This window comes from Bos grunniens, chromosome 13 (genome assembly GCF_055505025.1).
Source record: "Bos grunniens cultivar Pamir isolate PY7600 chromosome 13, Bosgru_T2T1.0, whole genome shotgun sequence".
Classification (NCBI taxonomy): domain Eukaryota; kingdom Metazoa; phylum Chordata; class Mammalia; order Artiodactyla; family Bovidae; genus Bos; species Bos grunniens.
Window position 1 is genome coordinate 31,595,220 of NC_141177.1, and position 20,653 is coordinate 31,615,872.

A 20,653-nucleotide genomic window follows, 5' to 3' on the forward strand; every position below is an offset into this window, starting at 1 on the left:
AAACTGAAGAGTCAGTCTACTGCAAACATGCCAACCTGAGCGGCATGCACCAGAATCACAAGCACAGGCTTGGCCTGCCTGAGAAAAAGTTAGGGTCTGAGTCTCTGACAGACACCTTCTCAAAGTCCTGTTTCCCCATTAGTATCATGTAGACAAACCCTGTGGGCTTTGGATTCTAGGTCAGGAATTGGACATAGAAAAGGGGCTTTGCTTTATGGAGAAACAAGCAAAAGGATTATCCCCAGCATTCCTTAGGCCAGCTATGCAAACTGCTACCTGCCAAGAGGAAATGCCATCATTAAGGCAAGGTACAGCAGTTATCTGGAGCACAAGGTGAAGAGGCCATTGTGGGCAGTTTCATCCTGCTTGGGCCATCCTCCTGCTATGTACAAAGGAATGGATACTCTGATTTAGCCAATGCCTCACAAGTCTGGGCTGTGAGTGAGCAGGCAGCCTGGCCTGGCACATTCCCAAAAGGGGAGAAACATCTCTGAGGTCTGTTTGACCATCTCAGTCTGGCTAAAGGCTTCCAGCAGCCTAGAAGAAATCAAACCTCAAAAATCTATAGATATTTCTTTTTTGATAATTTTTTAATTATTAAATTGTAGTATAGAAGATTTACAATATTATACTAGTTTCACGTATACAGCACAGTGATTCAGTATTTTTACAGATTATACTCCATTGAATGTTATTATACAATAAAGGCTATAATTCTTTATCTGATACAATATAAACTTGTTGCTGTTTATACATAGGAGTTTTTAATTTCTTAATCCCATACACGTAATTTGTCCCACCACACTTTTGTCTCTCTTTTGGTAACCACCAGTTTGTCTTCTATATCTGTGTAGTTGCTAAGTTGTGCCCGACTCTTGGCGACTCCATGGACTGTAGCCAGCCAGGCTCCCCTATCCTTGGGATTCTCCAGGCAAGAATACTGGAGTGGGTTGCCATTTCCTCCACCATATAGATACTTCTAAAAGCAGATCATGGGAGCAAAATGTCTGCTCTCTGCTTTAAAGCTAGCATTATAATGAGCTGTGCTGGTCGTTTAAGCACTGAGATTATTCCCTAATCCTTGGATTTCTGTAATACACATCATTTTGTGGTTGCAATACAGTGCTTTTCTCACTGTAAAATAATCCCTTGTTATAAAAGCAATGAATCAGAGCTTGACTTATGAACAGGAGCAAAGGAGGCAAATGCTCCCTGGGGACATGAAATGTTTGTCTACCGGCGGCAGATTCCACCTCTAAGAAAGGCACTAAATCTCCGAGGAGAAATACTTGCCCTTATCTCCTGTTTTCCCAGAAGGCCAGTGCTCATGGTGAACCAGGTCAGATTAGTCTATAGGGTCCTCTGTGCCCAGATGTAAGGGGAAGATGTTTACTAAGGCACTACCACTTAACCAGCCCCTTGCACTTCAGAAAACAGCATATATGGTCTCAAAGGCACCTGTCCACATCTGATCACATCCCTAGCTTTCTTTTAAGTTCCCTGACGAGGGACTGAATTTGGGCTGTGGTAGTGAAAGCACCAAGTCCTAACCACTGGGCCACCAGGGAATTCCCCCTAGCTTTCTTTATATAAGCACAGAATTGACATACATTGCCTTTGAACAATGAGTTGGAAGGCTCTTTTAATGAAATATGCCTACCAAATGCCAGAAAGAACTCATCCTGTCTTGGCTTTAAAAGGGCTATCCTCTTGTAATATTGGCCCAGGTTCATGGATGGTAAAGATAGAGCACTTCCCTAAGGTTCTCTGCCAAGGCAGCCTGATCGCTTTTCCCACATGCAAAAAAGGGAGAAGGCCACTGAAGGAGAAAGTGTCAAGAAGCCAAGTGGCACTAGGGTGGCAAACACCGTGTGATCAGGTGGTGGACATGGGACAGACTATAGCCCACACCCTTGGCTTTGATGATGACTTCCAAGCATTTATCAAAGGACCAGACAGCTCTCCTTGGTTATCTCCTGGACCTATGTTTTTTCCTATGTAGTCTATTTCAAGGATATGTACCATCAACTTTCCCAATCTCCCAAGCTAGGAACCTAGAAGTCATTCCAGATATGTCTTGTTTCAATGTCCTCCATCCAGCCTGTTACCACATCCTATTGACCCAGCCCCTCAAAAATCTCTTTGATCTACCTTGGGTGGACACTGTGGATAGACCCAGCTAACCTCCATTCAACTCTGCTTCTAGGGAGCAGTGCCTAAAAAGCAACAAGGGCCTCTAAAAAGCTGGACTTGAGACTCCTCAGTGCAGCAGCCAAACACGTAAATTCTTCTCTCCAGTGACCCAGTCTCCTGCTCTGCACAGCCTCCAGCTCAGCTCTTTCCCAAGACAACAGCTCTGCTAATGCTCTGTGGTCCCCATTCCCTGTAGACTGGCAATGGGATCAGCAGGGCAGAACTGTGCTGGGGACACTGAGTTATTTTCTTCCATCTGATTTCTACTTGCTGGGCTGCTTCAGGAAGCCCAGACCCCAGGTCTTCTGACAACAATAAGCATTTTATCACTACTGTAGAAAATTTAGAATTTACTCTGGGTTTCCAGCCACTAAAGCTAATCTGACTAAAAAGTGCTGCTTCCAGACTGCAAGATGGTACGACAATGCAAGGTTGAGTACAACCTAAAGATAGGTGGATTTTTCTATATATAAGCAGATGTGGAAAATCTCAGTGTATGCAGCAGAGGGTTAAAGGAGAAGGTTCTACTGGGCCATACTCTGCACTCATGGGACAGGAGAAATGCATCAAAATCTTGCTGATTCGCAGGCTAGGAATACTTATTCAGTCAACTGACATTAGTTGGAATGGAGGGCAGAGTTAAGCGCAGCTCAAAAGAGGTGTTGACATGGCAATTTATTATCATTGAGACAAACTCTTAGAAGAAATCCACCTCTCAAATAAGATAACAGCAAAAAATGCCCCAGTTCTCCCTGGATCAGTTTTGTTTTAGATTTCAGAATGGTAGGTGGGAACATGAAGAAAAGTCTGTTGCATCCAAACAGACTTTGAAAGGCATGCAAGCAGGATGTAGAGCACATTGCTTACCTTGCGAACACTGGTCAAGAAATTTAGGAAACAGGAATCTACGGAGAGAAAACAAATATTTAAAACAATTAATCTCAATTTTCACTGATTTCTCGCAAAATTTTGACTATCACTAACATATAAAATGGCTTACTCAGTGGGGCAACTGGCAGGTAACACTGAACATTAAGGATAGCCATGGTTATACAAAAGGTATTCATAGTTTTGAACCAGAGTTCCCTAAGCCAGAAACCCTAAAAAAGTCCCAACGTGGCCAACTCTTGGTGGAATGTTGAACAGGAGATCCCTGTTCAACTACCAAGACTATAGGAAATGGAGAAAGAGAGATTGGTCTTTTTCTTTTACCCTGGAGAGATACTGTCCTGTTAGTACAGGGAAACTTTCAAGGGAAAATGAGAAAAATTACACTTGCCTAATTCTGCCAAGGGCCTTCAACAACAAAGTTGCCATATTTCCTGTTATGTGCACAACTAAATCCGGGTTCCCCTTTCATCTTTTTTAAAAAGCATTTGTTTATTTATTTGGCTGTGTCTGGTGTTAGTTGTGTCAAGCGGGATCTTTCATTATGGCATGCAGACTCTCTAGCTGTGGCACACAGGCTTAGATGCCCCACAACATGTGGGATCTTAGTTCATGGGTCAGGGGTCAAACCTGCATTACAAGGAGGATTACATTACATTACAAGGAGGATTCTTAACCACCGGACCACCACAGAAGACCCCGCACCCTTTAACCTTATTCTAAGCTCGAATGGTGAATGAAATGTAGGAGACTGACTGAATAGATTGAGGATAGACTAACAGACTAATTCAAAGTATGAGTTAACAACTGTAGCTCTGTAGTAAGCTCCAGAGAAAAACTCAATATTCTTAGTGTTTTAAAACTTCTAAAACACCACAGTGCTCTTCTTGGTGAAGAAAGCCAATACTAATGAAAAGAGCTATCTTTCATCAAAGGCTTTGACTGGGCACTGGGCAAGCAGTTCACACATACAATTTTATTCTCACATCCACCCTGTGCCTTGGGTACTTAAAAGCTGCAAACAGTGGGTTCATGGTGGCTAAGCAAGCTAAGCACTTGGCCCAAGGTCCTACCTGCTGCTGCTGCTGCTAAGTCACGTCAGTCGTGTCTGACTCTGTGCGACCCCATAGACGGCAGCCCACCAGGCTTCCCCGTCCCTGGGATTCTCCAAGCAAGAACACTGGAGTGGGTTGCCATTTCCTTCTCCAATGCATGAAAGTGAAAAGTGAAAGTGAAGTCGCTTAGTCGTGTCCGACTCTAGCGACCCCATGGACTACAGCCTACCAGGCTCCTCCATCCATGGGATTTTCCAGGCAGAAGTACTGGAGTGGGGTGCCATTGCCTTCTCCGAAGGTCCTACCTGCAGCTAGGAAATGGGAGGGTTTACACAGGGGCCCAGGTTTGTTTAACACCACAAAGCTCCTGTGCTGTCTACCCCTGCAAGTAAGATGTTTGCTGAAGTCACCCTCTGAATTGTTGCTTGTCTAGTTGGCAGGTATTAATGCTGTTCAAAACACTTAGGGGAGTTTTTCTCTTGCAATTTCCTTGGTGGTGGCAAATCTTCATTTTTTAATTTGATTTTTGACAATGCTCAGACACACACCATTTGGAACCAAATTTCGTGGATGAGTGAGCCACTTGGGTAAGTATAACTTTGGGCTGTGGATCTAGTTCACCTGCCTGATTCCTTCACGGTTTCTAAAGAATTCCACAGAGGAACCCCAATGTGCTCTGAATAAGGTTAGGAGCCCCAGAACAAAGAGAGAGAGATCCTCACTTGAGTCTCCCAAGAACAGAGCTCACTGACTTCACTGTACTCATAGTCCACTGAAGGGTCAGCTGCAGAGCAAATGTATTCTTTAAAAAAAGTATTTATTTTTGGCTGTGCTGGGTCTTCATTGCTATGCACAGGCTTTCTTTAGTTGTGGTGAGTAGAGGCTACTCTCTAGTTGCAGTGTGCTGGCTTCTCATTGCAGTGGCTTCTCTTGTTGCACAGCACGGGCTATAGGGCACTTGGGCTTCAGTAGCTGCAGTGCTCAGGCTTAGTTGCCCCACAGCATGTGGAAACTTTCCAGACCAGGGATTGAATCCATGTCCTCTGCACTGGCAGATTCTTAACCACTGGACCACCAGGAAAGTCCACAAATGCATTCTTAGAAAATGTCTGTCCCCTCAAGTAAGTGCCTGTAACTTTTTAAATTTATTTATAATTGGAGAATAACTGTTACAATGTTGTGCTGGTTCCTACCATGCATCAACATGAATCAGCCATTGGTATATATATGACCCCTCCCTCTTGAAACTCCCTCCCACCTCCCACCCCATCCCACCCCTCTAGGCTGTCACAGAGCACTGGCTTGAGCTTCCTGTGTCATGCAGCAAATTCTCACTGGCTATCTATTTTACATATGCTTCAGTGCTACTCTCTCAATTCACCTCCCTCTCTGCCTCCCTCACTGTGTCCACAAGTCTGTTCTTCATGTCTTTGTCTCTACTGCTGTCCTAATAACAGGTTCATCAAGACCATTTTTCTAGGTTTCCAATATAGGCGTTAATGTACGACATTTGTCTCTTTCTGACTTACTTAACTCTGTATAACAGGCTCTGGGTTCATTCACTTCACTAGGAACTGACTCAAATTCATTCCTTTTTATGGCTGAATAGTATTCCATTGTATATATGTACCACAACTGCTTTATCCATTCATCTATCAATGAACAGCTAGATTGCTTCCATGACCTGCCTTCTATAAACAGTACTGCAATGAACACTGGGGTACATGTGTCTTTTAGAATGGCTTTCTCAGGGTATATGCCCAGTAGTGGGATTGCTGGATGACATGGTAGGTTTTATCCCTAGTTTTTAAAAGAAATTTCCAAACTATTCTCCATTGTGGCTGTGTCAATTTACATTCCCACCAACAGTGTAAGAGGGTTCCCTTTTCTCCACATCTTCTCCAGCATTTATTATTTGTAGGTTTTTCGATGATGTTCCTGTGACTTTACAGTATATGCCTTAAAAGCCCTTCTCAGTGTCCTGCTTGCTTTCCTGCAGCAGTGCACAGCAATTCATACCAGTAGCATCTGAGACGAAGTTGAGCAATGCTCCCTCTCCATGCATCTTATCCAGTTACAGGTTGGAAGCTCGTATTTTAAACCTCTGACAGGTTAGAGGGTCATTAAGTTACTCACTTTAAAGAGCTGCAAAGAAAATACTCAACACACGGACTTGCACATTTATGCAACTTCTCATTGAGATATCACTGTTTTTAACAATTCTTGTAAAATTACATGGAGTTTTTATTATAGTACTTCCCACCCCATATCACGACTGACTGTGTACATGCCATGGATGTGGCATTCGGGAAATTATTTAACTTTTCTGAGCATCAGCTTCCTCACGGTAAAACATGGTAATGATGCTTACCTTAAATGCCTCCCAAAATACTTAAAGGGATTTTGAGGACTGAAAGAGGTAAAGCATCACAGTGTCTAAAAAACAGCAGAAAACAAATGACAGCTCAATTCCTTTCCTTCTATACATATCATCCTCCTTCCTAAACTGTAATATATTTTTTTCCTCCTCTTTCTTTTGCATTACAAGGCAGATTCTTAACTGGACCACTAGGAAAGCCCCTAAAACTGTAGTATCACTGAAGACAGACAATAACAAGTATTGGTAAAGACGTGGAGAAATGGGAACCCTCATATATTGCTGGTGAGGATGCAAATGGTGCAATGGCTTTGGATAACAGTTTGTAGTTCCTCCAAAAGTTAAATAGTTAGTATATGACCCAACAATTCTACCCAGGAGAACAGAAAAACATATGACCATATTAAAACTTAAACATAAACATTCATAGCAGTATATTTATGATAGCCAAATGTAAAAAACTCTAATGTCCATCAACTGATGAGTGGATAAAAAAGATGTGATATATCTATACAATGGCGTATTTGTCCATAAAAAGGAATGAAACACTGACACATGCCACAGCATGGATGAACCTTGAAAGAAGCCAGGCACAAAAGGCAACATATACAAACATATCCAGAATAAGCATATCCACAGAAACAGAAAGTAGACTAGTTGCCAGGGATTGGGAAAAAAAAGAAATGGGAAGTGACTGGAAGGGACATTTTAAAACAGTGAATTTTATGATATGTGTATTACATTTCAATAAAGCTGTTATATTAAAAGAAGCAATATACATGGTACTATAAAATATCAAATGTTTTACACATCATCTAACATCTGCCCCCAAGGAACTAACCATTTCCCAGAAGAAACCACTATTCACAGTTTGGGATGTATTGTTCCAGATATTTTCTATGTTTAGTCATATAGACATTTAAAGAATACATATTGTTTTGGTAATTTTCTTTTCTCACTTCACAAAGTATTATGGGCATTTTCCATATCAGTACATAAAATCTACCTAATTTAAAAAAATGCCTGCATAGTATTCCATTACACATGCTCATTCACTAAGTTGTGTCTGAATTTTTGTGACCCCATGGGCTATACCCTGCCAGGCTTCTCTGTCCATGGGATTTTCCAGGCAAGAATACTGGAGTGGGTTGCCATTTCTTTCTCCAGGGCATCTTCCCAACTCAGGGATCAAATCTGCATCTCTTGTGTCTCCTGCACTGGTAGGCAGATTCTTTACCACTGTGCCACCTGCTTCCATTATATGAATATCCTCAAATTGAACCAGTCACTTACTAATGAGCATTTGGGTTATTTCCATTTGATATTATTAACATTATTGTCTTGAACACCGTAGAGCACATCTATTATATTTCAGACTGCCCATACCTTCTAAACACTTTTCCCAGACTTGGATTGAGGAAGCCTGTCCTTCAAATAAATGGCAGAAAACTGCTTTTCTGGCCATTCCTGCCATCTGGTATAAGCATATGACCTAAGTTTTACCAATGAGACTCCAAGTGGCAAAGAACACAGTGAATGAGGGGATGTATTGGAAGCAGACGCCATTTTCTGGTGGAAGAAGTGACTGAGATAGCCTCAGACAGCCCGAGGGGGATCTCACTGGGGCAGCGCTACTGAAGTTTGAGTGTTCCACCTGGATGCCTCATCAATACAGTCTGACCCTCCCAGGGGCTTTTCAAGCTATTTTGTCCATTAGTAAATTCCTCCCCAACTAAACATGGTGGAGTGGGCTCTACAGTTCAGAATTAATAATTCTGCCTGAATTCCTCAGACCTGTGTCCTGGACTATAGTCCTCAGTTAAGACCCTGAATAAAATTTAAACTCACAACTTTAAAAAAATATATAAATAAAAAATAAAAATTCAGCCTGAAACAAATACTCCTATATAGACATATATATCTTTGCACATTTCTAAAAATATGACTGTATAATAAAATTCTAGCAATGGAATGGCCATATTTGACTCCAAAGAGATTAAATCATTTTACATTCCTATCAACAGTATGGGGGAAAAAAGTATATGAAAGTACCTATTTTCCTACACAAGTTGCAACATAGTAAATCACCCCAAAACTAAGTGGCTTAAAATAAGGATGATTTATTATTTCTCATGATTCTATAGGTTGAATGGGCAGTTGTTTCAGCCTGGGTATAGCTTAGGGGGGGTGATGACTCTTTAAGATGGTCTCACTCACAGGCCCAACAGTGGTCTTGGTCTAGATGGTAGGAATGGATGGCTGGGGCTCTCTATCTACATGGTCTTTCACCCTCCAACAGCCTCTTCAGATGGTGGTTCTTAACTCCCAGAAGCAAGAGAGGGCAAGCCCCAAAGTGTAAAATGCTTTTCAAGCCTTGGCTTGTTTCATGCTTCTTGAGGACCCATTGGCCAAAGCCAAGTCACAATGCCTGAGCCAAGATTCAAGGGGTGAAAAGTAGATTCAACTTAAGTCCTGATGGGAAGGGCTGCTTTTGCTATGCCCAGAATTTTTAATATAAATTTATTTATTTTAATTGGTGGCTAATTACAATATTGCATTGGTTCTGCCATACACTGACATGAATCCACCACAGGTGTACATGTGTTCCCCATCCTGAACCCCCCTCCCACCTCCCTCCCCAAACCATCCCTCTGGGTCATTCCAGTGCACCAGCCCCGAGCATCCTGTATCATGCATCAAACCTGGACTGGCGATTTGTTTCACATATGATAATATACACGTTTTAATGTATGGCCAGAATTTTAATCTACCACAGTTGGCCTTATAAGGATTTCTTTTCTTTCTTTTTTTGACCGTGACATGCAGCTGTTGGGATCTTAGTTCCCTGACCAGGGATCGAACCCAGGCCACAGGTTTGGCACTCTCACTGCCCGTTTCATTCTGTATAACAGGCTCTAGGTTCATCTACCTCACTAGAAGTGACTCAAATCCATTCCTTTTTATGGCTGAGTAATATTCCATTGTGTATATGTACCACAACTTCTTTATTCATTCATCCATTGATGGACATCTAGGTTTCTTGGACTTCCAGGGAATTCCTGGACTTTTTACAAATGTACGGGCTTAACACTGGTCACTTAATCTTTTTACTACTTCTGTCATTTAATAATACTTTAATAAATACATATATGTATTGTGTATCCATTAGCATGTTTTGTTATATTTATTTTCTGAATGCACTAGGTCTTTGTGGCTTTTCGTGGACTTTCTCTAGCTGCGGTGAGTGGGGGTTACACACTTTGTCGTGGTGCGTGGCTTCTCACTGAGATGGCTTCTCATTGAGGAGCCTTCTCTTGTGGATCATGGGCTCCAAGGCATACAAGACTCAGTAGTTGCAGCATGAAAGCTCAGCAGTTGCTGCTCGTGGGTTCTAGAGTGCAGGTTCAGTAGTTGTGGCACATAGGATTAGTCACTCTGTGGAATGTGGAATCTCCAGACCAGGGATTGAACCAGTGTTCTCTGTGTTGGCAGGTGGATTCTTATCCACTGCGCCACCAAGGAAGTCCATGTTATATTTACTTTAATAGTTCTATCTTTAAGTTTTATATCAGAAATTAAAGAAATTTACCAACTATTTTTAAAATTTTACAATTAGTAAAGTGTTCTATGTTTTTGTATATGACTACCTTTTTCAATTCATTTTAGACTTTCTTAAGTAAATGTGTTACTGCTTTTTAAATTTTTAATTGGAGGATAAATGCTTTACAATTTCTGCCATATGACGATTGTGAATCAGCCATAAGTATACATATTTCCCCTTCCTCTTGTCTCTTGAACCTCCCTCCCACACTAATTCTTTTCTTAATGGAATGAGATTAACGTTATTTAATAACGTTCTAGTCTTTTTTTTTTTTTTGCCACATCACAGGGCATGCAGGACCCTAGTTCCCCAACCACAGATTGAATCAGTAACCTCTGACTCGATGTGCAGTGAGCTTTTTTTTTTTTAATTTATATTTTGGCTGTGCTGGGTCTTTGTTGCTGTGCAGGCTTTTCCCTAGTTGCAATGAGCAGGCTTCTCTCTGCTCATTGCAACTAGGGAAAAGTTCCCCAACCACGGATTGAATCAGTAACCTCTAACTCGATGTGCAATGAGTTTTTTTTTTTAATTTATATTTTGGCTGTGCTGGGTTTTTGTTGCTGTGTGGGCTTTTCCCTAGTTGCAATGAGCAGGCTTCTCTCTGCTCATTGCAACTAGGGAAAAGTTCCCCAACCACGGATTTAATCAGTAACCTCTGACTCGATGTGCAATGAGTTTTTTTTTTTTAATTTATATTTTGGCTGTGCTGGGTCTTTGTTGCTGTGAGGGCTTTTTCCTAGTTGCAATGAGCAGGCTTCTCTCTGCTCATTGCAACTAGGGAAAAGTTGCTGTGGAGTACAGGCTCTAGAGCACATTGGCTTCAGCAGCTGCAGCATGTGGGCTCAGTGGTGTGACTCACTGCCTCCAGAGCACAGGCTTAGTTGCCCTGCGGCATATAAGATCTTCCTGGATCAGGGATTGAACCAATGTCTCTAGCACTGGCAAGTGGATTCCTTACCATTGAGCCATGGGGAAGTCCCTGATTGTTTCCAATTAACAGTTTTATTGATATATAATCAGCATAGCACAAAATTCACTCATTTAAAGTGTATGATCCAATGTTTTGTGTTTTTTTTTAGTAAATTTACAGAGCTGTGCAAACACTGCCACAATTTCATTTTAGAAACATTTTCATTACTACAGGAAGATCCCACCTTCCCATTTCCCCAGACCTTTAACACTTCTTCCTTGAACTCTTCCCACGCCACTCTATTAGTTTTTCTTCTTCTTAACTTTTTCTTGATGGTATAGAACAGTATTTGTCTAGTTCTTTGCTTATTACTATCTTTTCCTACCTTTCTATGTTAGTATCTCTGATAGTGTCCAGTCCCATGTTAGACCTCTTTCTGCTTGATTCATCTTTAACTAAAAACTTGAGAATAAGAAGAGGCATGGATGGTGGAAAAAGTGGCATATAAGAGTCCACACAGCATTCTCAAGTACAATGGTGATGCTCAGAATTCACTACAATAACCTACCTTGAGGTAGAAGGAAAAATAGCTTTTTTTTTTTTTTAATGAGAAAGCAGAACCTAGAGAAAGCAGAGCTAATGAGAAGGGAGAATGGTAAAGACATTTCTTAGGATCACTTAAGACAATTAGGGTAGTAATTTTTAATGTAATTTCTATGAGAAGTGTAAAGATATCAACTTAGGACTCAAATAAGAAGGAAGCTTTTTCAGATGAAGATCTAAGGATAGATCAATCAGTTGCCAGGAGATGATTAATAATATATGGACTAATCAGAAAAACCACATGATAACACATCTTGGATACATTCTTAGAAATATTCTACTAAAGGCTACAGAGAAAGGAAACTTTGCAGCCTCTGTCCTTGGAATTCTAAAGGCAAGAATACTGGAGTAGGTAGCCAGTTCCTTCTCATTCTCTTCTCTAGAGGATCTTCTCCACCCAGGGACTGAACCCATGTCTCCCACACTGCAGGTAGATTCTTTACTGTCTGAGCCACCAGGGAAGCCCCAAACAAGTCTGTGATATGTGTGCTGTGCTTAGTCACTCTGTCGTGTCCAACTCTGTGACCCCATGGACTGCAGCCTGCCAGGCTCCTCTGTCCACAGGGATTCTCCAGGCAAGAACACTGGAGTGGGTTGCCATGCCCGCCTCCAGGGGATCTTCCCAACCCAGGGATCAAACCCAGGTCTCCCACACTGCAGGCAGATTTTATACCGACTGAGCTACCAGGGAAGCCCAAGAATACTAGAGTGGGTAGCCTATCCTTTCTCCAGGGGTTCTTCCTGACCCAGGAATTGAACTGGGGTCTCCTGCATTGCAGGTGGATTCTTCACCAGCTGAGCTAACAGGGGAGCCCTCCAAACAGCTCTACAAAGGGAAAATGTAATGTCTGAAACTTCTCAGTGGGGACTTCTCTGATGATGAAATAAATAATTCTAGATACCACTGAGGCAGTATAAACTATAAAACCCACTCAGAAAGCAATTTGGGAATGGGAATACAGAGTAATAAAATTGATCATCAGTTCAGTTCAGTCGCTCAGTCGTGTCGGACTCTTTGTGACCCCATGAACCGCAGCTGGGAAAGACTGAGGGCAGGATGAGGCAGATGGCATCATTGACTCAATGGACATGGGTTTGGGTGGACTCCGGGAGTTGGTGATGGACAGGGAGGCCTGGCGTGCTGAGGTTCATGGAGTCGCAAAGAGCTGGACATGACTGAGCGACTGAACTGACTGACTGATATATGTTCACTTACATAATATGTTTATGTTAACCTAAGAAAGATATAAAGCTTTATGTACATCACAACTGTTAAAAAAAGTATGCATATAAAAGATAAAAAAGGACTTCACAAAAATTATAATATTACATTGAGTTAGTGAGATTATGGGTGAATTATTACCCAATTTTCTTTGTTGTTGTCATATTATTTCCAAAGTAGGAAAAAAAAGTTCATTTGTTAGTAGTGAGAATGAATGTCATTAACTGAGGTAAGATGCTTTAAGATGGCTTAACCACATGAAAAAGTATCTGTGAGGTACTCCAAGTGCCTTATTACAGAAGGCCCCTTCCCTGCAGTAAAGAAGAAAAGAAAAGCCTGCCATGGGTATTCTTCTTTTCTGGGAGAATTTATTTCAAGTCCCACTATCCTAGAAGGGTGACTTATTAGTGCACAAAGAAAAGTGGTGAGAAGATGCCAGGCCACACGGAGAGTAAAAAAGCTGGCTTGAAACTCAACATGCAAAACTAAGATCAAGGCATACAGTCCCACCACTTCATGGCAAATAGATGGGGAAAAAGTGGAAGCAGTGACATATTTTATTTTCTTGGACTCCAAAATCACTGCAGATAGCAACTCTAGTTATGAAATTAAAAGATGCTTGCTCCTTGCAAGGTAAGTTATAACAAACCTAGACAGTGTATTAAAAAACAGACGTCACTCTGCCAACCAAGGTCTGTATGATCAAAACTATGGTTTTTCCAGTAGTCATGTAGGGATGTGAGAGCTGGAATTTAAAGAAGGCTGAATGCCAAAGAACTGACGTTTTCAAATTGTGGTTCTGGAGAAGACCCTTGAGAATCTGTGGACTGCAAGGAGATCAAACCAGTCAATTCTATAGGAAATCAGCCCTGAATACTCATTGGAAGGACTGATGCTGAAGCTGAAGCTCTTAATATTCTGGCCACCTGATATGAAGAGCTGACTCATTGGAAAAGACCCTGATGCTGGGAAAGACTGAAGGGAAAAGGAGAAGGGGGTGGGAGAGGAAGAGATGGTTAGATAGCAACACTGATTCAATGGACATGAATCTGAGTAAATGGGAGACACTGGAGGACAGAGGAGCCTGACATGCTGCAGTCCACAGGGTTGCAGAGTCAGACATGACTTAGCAACTGAAAAACAGAAACACCACGAGGGTAAACTGATGCATTTCAAAAGACAAACACATAAAAATGCGTCGCCTACTGGTAGGTGGGAGGTAAATAGCTTTCTGTACATTTAAACACACCACATCCTGTGGGCTGGAGGTGGTCCTAAGTACGTACCTGTGCTCCATGTAGCAGCTCAGCGGCTCCACACACACTGTGATGGTACCAATGGTGAAGGAGGACTTGACATTTGAGTCTGGATGGGTCTGCAGAGCCTGGACAACATCAATAACATCTGTGTAGCTAGGGGGAAAAAAGGGAGTAGTTAAGTTTACTGGACTGGAGCTTCAGAGTGGGAGAGGAGGGGAATGCTTGCTGAGTGGCTAAGTGGAGCAAGGGTAGAAGGAAACCAAAAGAGGAGAGAGCAACAGGCCTCCTTGGGGTCAAGTCACCTCATGATTTAGAGCCCCTGCAGTTTACAGTGTTTCTGTACTTCCGAGTTCCACTAGTTCTAACTGTGCAAGAGTGAGTGGAAGGAAGAACTCTACTGCCCACCCACTTCAGAGAAGCCTGCAGGTGACCCTGGGGCTCTGGGGCAGGACTTGGTATTTTCTCATCAAGTTAAGAGCTCCTGCATTGGTCTGTTTTCTTTAATAAGTCTTTCATTTCAGGGAGCATAGTGATCCAGCTTCTGAGTCTGTACCTGGCCACTTTGGCTGAACTGCCCAAACTGCATGATGAATGCAAAAACCTAACTCTTCATGTTGCCTCTTTCTTGTCACTATTTTCTTTATTTAAAAACAAAAAAAGCCCAGCAGGACTTTACCTTTCTTTCTTCTAAAACAACAGATATTCCATACAAGTGTCTTTTGGGCTCTATTTCACATTTGTAATTTAAGCCTGCAATTTTGCCTCATTTTACATTAATTCAATTTTTGTTTTGAGAGATACTTTGTCTTAAATGTAGATACAGAATGATTTTTATAATATTCTAGAGTATAAACTAACACAGTCCCTCAAATTCCTTAAAATTAACTTTTTAAGACTCAGATTTTTACAGTTCTACTTATTTGTGTATGTATTCAGTTCCATACAGTTCTGTCACCTGTGCAGGCTCCTCTACCATAGTAAAGATACTAAACAGTTTCACACCACAAAGCTCCCTCCGTGTTGCCCTTTTATAACCATACCTACCTCCCCCTCACTCTCCACTCCCATCCCCAGTTCCTGGCAGCCACTAATCTGTCCCCCATTTCTAAAATTTTATCATTTAAAAATACATTAATTCAATTTTTAAAACAACAACCTAATACTCCACTTGGTGTCAAAGCTCAACATCACTGCTTACCTGCAGCAGTAAGTAGAATGGGACCAGGCCACTATAGGGGCAAGAAAAAACTCTGCCCGATGGCACAGAATTCTATAAATCAAAATAAAGGCCGTATTCAAGAAATAAAATTCTCAACTTGAGAAGCCTCTGGGGTGTTCCCTCACCTCAATATTGAGCTTAAAGGTCCAGCTCCAAGGAGATGGATATGCTACACTGAGTCTGCCATGTGTTCCCTGCTGAGCCTCAGGGGAATGGGCCCCATCTGTAAGAACACTGTCATACAGAGCAACACAGCAGGAAATCCATCGGATGTTCCTAGTGTACTGGGGCTGTGACTGGGCAACTGCTGGTTCTGAGTACAAGTGGGTTGGCCATACACTGTCACTGAAGTCCAGAGCAGCCAGGACAGCTGGCACTTATGCAGACTTGTACAGTCAGAGACGGGGAGTCAAAAATACTCTCTAAAGTAATAGAAGATGGAAATGACCTCAGCTATACGATGTCAAGGTACCAAATTTGACTCCAGGTCTATACCCCCACTGACATTCAACTCTGGAAAGGTGGCAGGAGGTGACGAAACTGGGCCAACCTATTTTTTTGATTATTAGAGATGATGGAAAACAAGTGGTTTCTAGCTTTCCTGCTCTGTGGCTTCCACAACCTAAGCCCACAAGTAGAGTCAACAGAAGGGAAGCCCAAAGCAGATATAAGAACAAGATCTAAATAAGAGAAAAGATGGCCTGGCAGGGGACACATTCCTGTTTGCCTCCTGCAGCACCACTGGCCTGGCTTTCCTCCAATTCTTACCATCACATCCAAGAGACCAAATAGGGCTTTGGAACTGGGCCTATTCTTTACTGGAAACAATTAGCCAGTTGCAAATACTAATTATTATGAGCACAAAACAAAACACCACAGCACAGCACAAAAGCACTTTGTGAGAACTGCCAAAAGCTTCTTTATTACCAACTATAATGACAGCAGTGAAGAGCACAGCCCATGTTTTCCTGATCTGGCATGTTCTCCTGCGGGCCCAGGGGACGACACACCTGCTTCCTCCTTCCTAGCCACTTTGTGGATGGGGCTTGAGACTAGAGTGTGGGGACTGTCTGCAACTCCACAGGAGGAGGACTGAAAAAGCTGAAGCTTGCTTGCTTCGGTGGCAAACGAAAAGGCTTAGGGACCACTACTGTTAGAAGAATTATCAAAGAATCTTGCCCAGAAAACCTCCTCCCCAGTTCTTTGCCTTTTGAGGATATGTGACGTTGAAGCCAAACTTGAAACTTGCGTGTCATCTTCACCAGTCACTCTGGGCCACAGGATGGCCACAGCGGTTCCTGCTTGCTAAAGACACTAGACACTTCTCGTGCATATGTGGAGTTTATTCTGTGCCCCAAGTCAACCACACATGAAATAATGGCAAGGTCACCACACTACCCCACTATTTCCAAAATACTTCCAGGGCTCACCCTTGTAATACCACCAGTAGTCTGGTCTTCTTGCGGACATAGGCTGACTGGCGGGCAGAGCGGTTCTGTTGGGCCTCCAGGGCACTGGAAAGGTATCTCTGGAAGTGGGCAGCATGAAAACATTCGGAGCTGTCCATGACTTGACGGTATACCATCCACCTGGAAATGGAAAGTATAATCTCAGCATGAGGGCCTGACCCATAGGTTCTGCCAGTGGATTCAAATGTAACTAGTACTCCACAGACTTGGTCTCGTGAACCCATACAGGAGAAAGCAATACTACCAGAAACAGGTAGAGGGAACTGGCTGGGTGTGGAGCCCTGTACCCCGAAATCACTTCTATTGGAGCTTTTGGCACAAAATGCTCTGTCATAGGGAGAAAGGTCAGATAAGCACATGATCAACAGGTTTCAGAGTTGAGAAAGACTCCTGAACAGGCAGTCAGTTTCTGAAGAGCCGTTCAGAAAAATAGTTTCAGTCCACTTTGCAGTAAAATTCTTGCCAAGAATAAGGAATGAAGGGGTGGGGGAAGTTTCCTGGTGGCCTAGTGGTTAGGATTTGGTACTGTCACTGTAGTGGCCCAGGTTCAATCCCTGGTTGGGGAACTGAGATCCCACAAACTGCATGGCACAGCCAAAAAATAAAAATAATAATGGGTAAGGAGAAGCATTCAGATTGTTTACAGAACATAAGCAATGGAAATGAGGAAGGAGCTAGTTAGCTATTGAGTACTTATGAAGGAGGTCTAATATTTCCCCATTATCTCTCTAAAACTCATCTTCCCAACCCCCACAATCTCCCACTCTAAAGTCCCAAACTCCTAGGTGATTTCAGTCTTCTCAGTTCTTCTATATGGTCTCCTGCAGGCTTACTTTGAGGAAGACTGACTAGATATTAAAAGCCTGGTTCAGTCAGCAAGGTTTGTTTAGCAATCTGTCAGCCAAATGGAAGACATGGGTGAATGATTTCTCCAATTTTATCTAAACCAGTATGTCCCAGTTCCACCTAAACTCATGCAGTCCCTTTGTGGCCATGGAAAGACCACATCCACCAGCTCTCAAGTTCTAACCAACCTGGTGACAATTCCCAGGCCTTTGCCCATGCCAGTCTTGCTGGAACAGGTCTCTTGCCCAGATATCCAGAGGTTCATCCCTTTATATTGTCAGGCCTTTGCTCAAATGTCACCTTTTCAGTGAGGTCTTCCCTGAGTGAGCGAATAAAGTGAAGTCGCTCAGTCATGTCTGACTCTCTGCGATCCCATGGACTGTAGCCTGCCAGGCTCCTCCATCCATGGGATTTTTCCAGGCAAGAATACTGGAGTGGGTTGCCAGTTCCTTCTCCAGGGGATCGTTCCAACCCAGGGATCGAACCCAGGTCTCCCACACTGCTGGCAGACTCTTTATCGTCTGAGCCACTTCCCTGAGTACCCAATTAAAACTGGAATCAGTCCCCCAGCTCAGCTCTCCTATAGCCTTCTCAGCTTTATTTTCTCCACAGCATTTTTCACTAGCTAATGTACTATTTTTCTTAACTGGTTAATTGCCTATCTTCCAAAACTAGAATACAAGCTCCATGAAGGCAGAGATACCACCTGTTTTCTAGTCTGTTTTGTACATTTGTCCCCTATACTTAAACAGTGTCTCGCATACAGAAAGTACTCAGTATAAATGTGTTAAACAAATGGATAGATGATCACTGTGCCAATATCAATTACACCAAAGGTCAGTGGATGCTGAAGGTTTCCCAGTGCATAGGCAGCAAGCATAGAACCCCTTTCCCCAAAGCAAAGGCAGTAGCCATACTAACCTGCCATATTCCTTATGCAGAGTGACCAGAAAAGCACAGAGTTCACTGGCGTGACAGCCTGGGAGACCAGTTACAATGCTGATAATTACCTACATGAAAGAAAAGCCATATGGGTTTATGATTCAACTGGGAGGCAGCACTGTGTAACAGGTTAAGAGAACTGACTTCTTAAGCCAGGTTCTGTGGGTTTAAACCTCAGCACCAGCATTCACTAGCTATGTGACCTTGGGTTCACTATAGAACCTACCTTGCAGGGTGGCTGTGATGATTAACTGAGTTAATATATGTAAACAAGGTGCTTGGAACAGTGTCTGGCACACAGCAAACACCATATACGATGTAGTGTTACCATGATCATTTCCATGGAGCAGGTTGTGACTAGATCAGTTAAAAGTATAACGGAAAATACTGGGAGGAAAGGAGGTCTGGGACAAAAATGTCATAGGCTAAATTGGTGTGGTAAACTCAGTGAAAGAGGTGAGCGGCCTGTGCCTTTCAAGCCACATGGCCTGATGTAAAGAAACAAACTGGGTCAAGAAAGCACTTCTCAGTCTTAATGGGGAAAATAGCCAGGTTGAACTTTCTTAACCTTGGCACATGACTACATGAAAACAGGGCTGTCTGTAGGGAGACATTCCAACTCAAGAAATCTACTGACAAAGAAGGTGTCAAGCAGAGGAGGAAGGGAACCATGTACTTGCTGAAGGATAACAATGTCAGTGACACAGCATGGCAAGGGCTCCTTTACATGCGTTTTATTTAACAATACACAAGATTCACTGGGACAGGCCTGGACTAAAATTCAGCTTGGTGGCACTCACCACTTGAACTAGTCACATCAGCACAGAGATGGCTATGGATTCCTCATCTTTTGTGGGAAATAGTTCTCCCACCTCCCCTCTGACCAGACCCTTGGTCTGATTCCCTTTCTGCACCTGTGGACAGTTCTCCCTGTAACTGACTTTCTGTTTATTTTCTCATCTTGGTTCCCATTTCTCGGCATCCAGGCCTCAGCCTCTCAAATCCCAGCAAACATGCTCACAGCCAGACACCTTCTTACTTCAAGGCCAGTTCTATAGCACTTTGTTAATATAAAATATATATATTAAAAATATTTAAAATATAAAATTTTTACTTTTACTCTTGCTTAAGGGAAAAAATGAAGCTTCTAACTACTTCAGTTCAGTTGTTCAGTCGTGTCCGACTCTTTGTGACCCCATAAATCGCAGCACGCCAGGCCTCCCTGCTAACTACTTAATGCTTCTCTTTCCTTTTGCAGCCAAGTGTCTTCTAGATTTGCACAGAAATAAATGCCCTCTTTGAGCATATTATGACATATAGTTCCAAAGAAATGGTGGGGGGTCAAGAGGAGAGCAGTATGAAGCAGGAGCAGATTAAAATCCACTCTTGTGAAGACAGTGTTTATAAACTGTCACGTTATCCTGGTGATGCTAGCAAGCTCTTACTAATAAGGCCCTTCCCCTTACTAAGCTCAGTGTGCCACGTAAGACCTTGTAACCAGAAAGAGCTGACAGCATGAGAGTACTGACAAAGAGTTTGGAAGACCTGGAGAAGCAAGAGGAGGGCACAGAAATATGGCAGGGTTTCATCACTGCCATGGGGCTCAGGTGGCATTAACGTAGGTGCCAGTACACTGTCAGTGTACAGAAGGGGTTTCATGTGTATCATTACATCAGTATTCAAGGAGGTGGAGAGTCTTATAAAAGGGACTCTGCCTGAGCTCCTTTTTGTAAATGACACTGAATATTAAGGGTAGGTTATCAGGATCATCCTCCCATAAATTCTCAGCTTTTTTGGTGAGCTGCTATACCTTATCATTTTCTACTCTGTGAATAGGGTTGATTTCGGCTTGCTGCAGTAGGACAGGGAGATGGGTCCTCACCACGGGTTCCTGACTAATGCTGCTGACAGCAAAATGCTGGAGAAACCTAGAAAAACAAAGACAGTGCTATTATGTTACCATCACCAGCCTTTTCTGAATGTGCCCATTCACATGAGAAACTTATTTAATAGCTGAACAGAAACCTTAGTGATTATCTCTAGCGAATACAATTGTGTATGTTGTGTTT

General features: G+C 42.6%; 1 protein-coding gene across 20 annotated transcripts in view; it reads right to left on the bottom strand.

The window, feature by feature from the left end:
• DNAAF9 (dynein axonemal assembly factor 9) overlaps nucleotides 1–20,653 on the bottom strand; it is a 167,185-nt gene that overhangs the window by 25,553 nt on the left and 120,979 nt on the right. For all 20 annotated transcript variants that reach the window (XM_086333297.1, XM_086333296.1, XM_086333314.1 and 17 more), the window contains 5 exons: nucleotides 20,395–20,512; nucleotides 18,564–18,652; nucleotides 16,758–16,916; nucleotides 14,136–14,261; nucleotides 3,061–3,098 (listed from right to left, as the gene is read on the bottom strand). In XM_086333297.1, coding sequence (XP_086189423.1) covers nucleotides 3,061–3,098; nucleotides 14,136–14,261; nucleotides 16,758–16,916; nucleotides 18,564–18,652; nucleotides 20,395–20,512 — 530 coding nt within the window. The remainder of the gene's footprint in view (nucleotides 1–3,060; nucleotides 3,099–14,135; nucleotides 14,262–16,757; nucleotides 16,917–18,563; nucleotides 18,653–20,394; nucleotides 20,513–20,653) is intronic.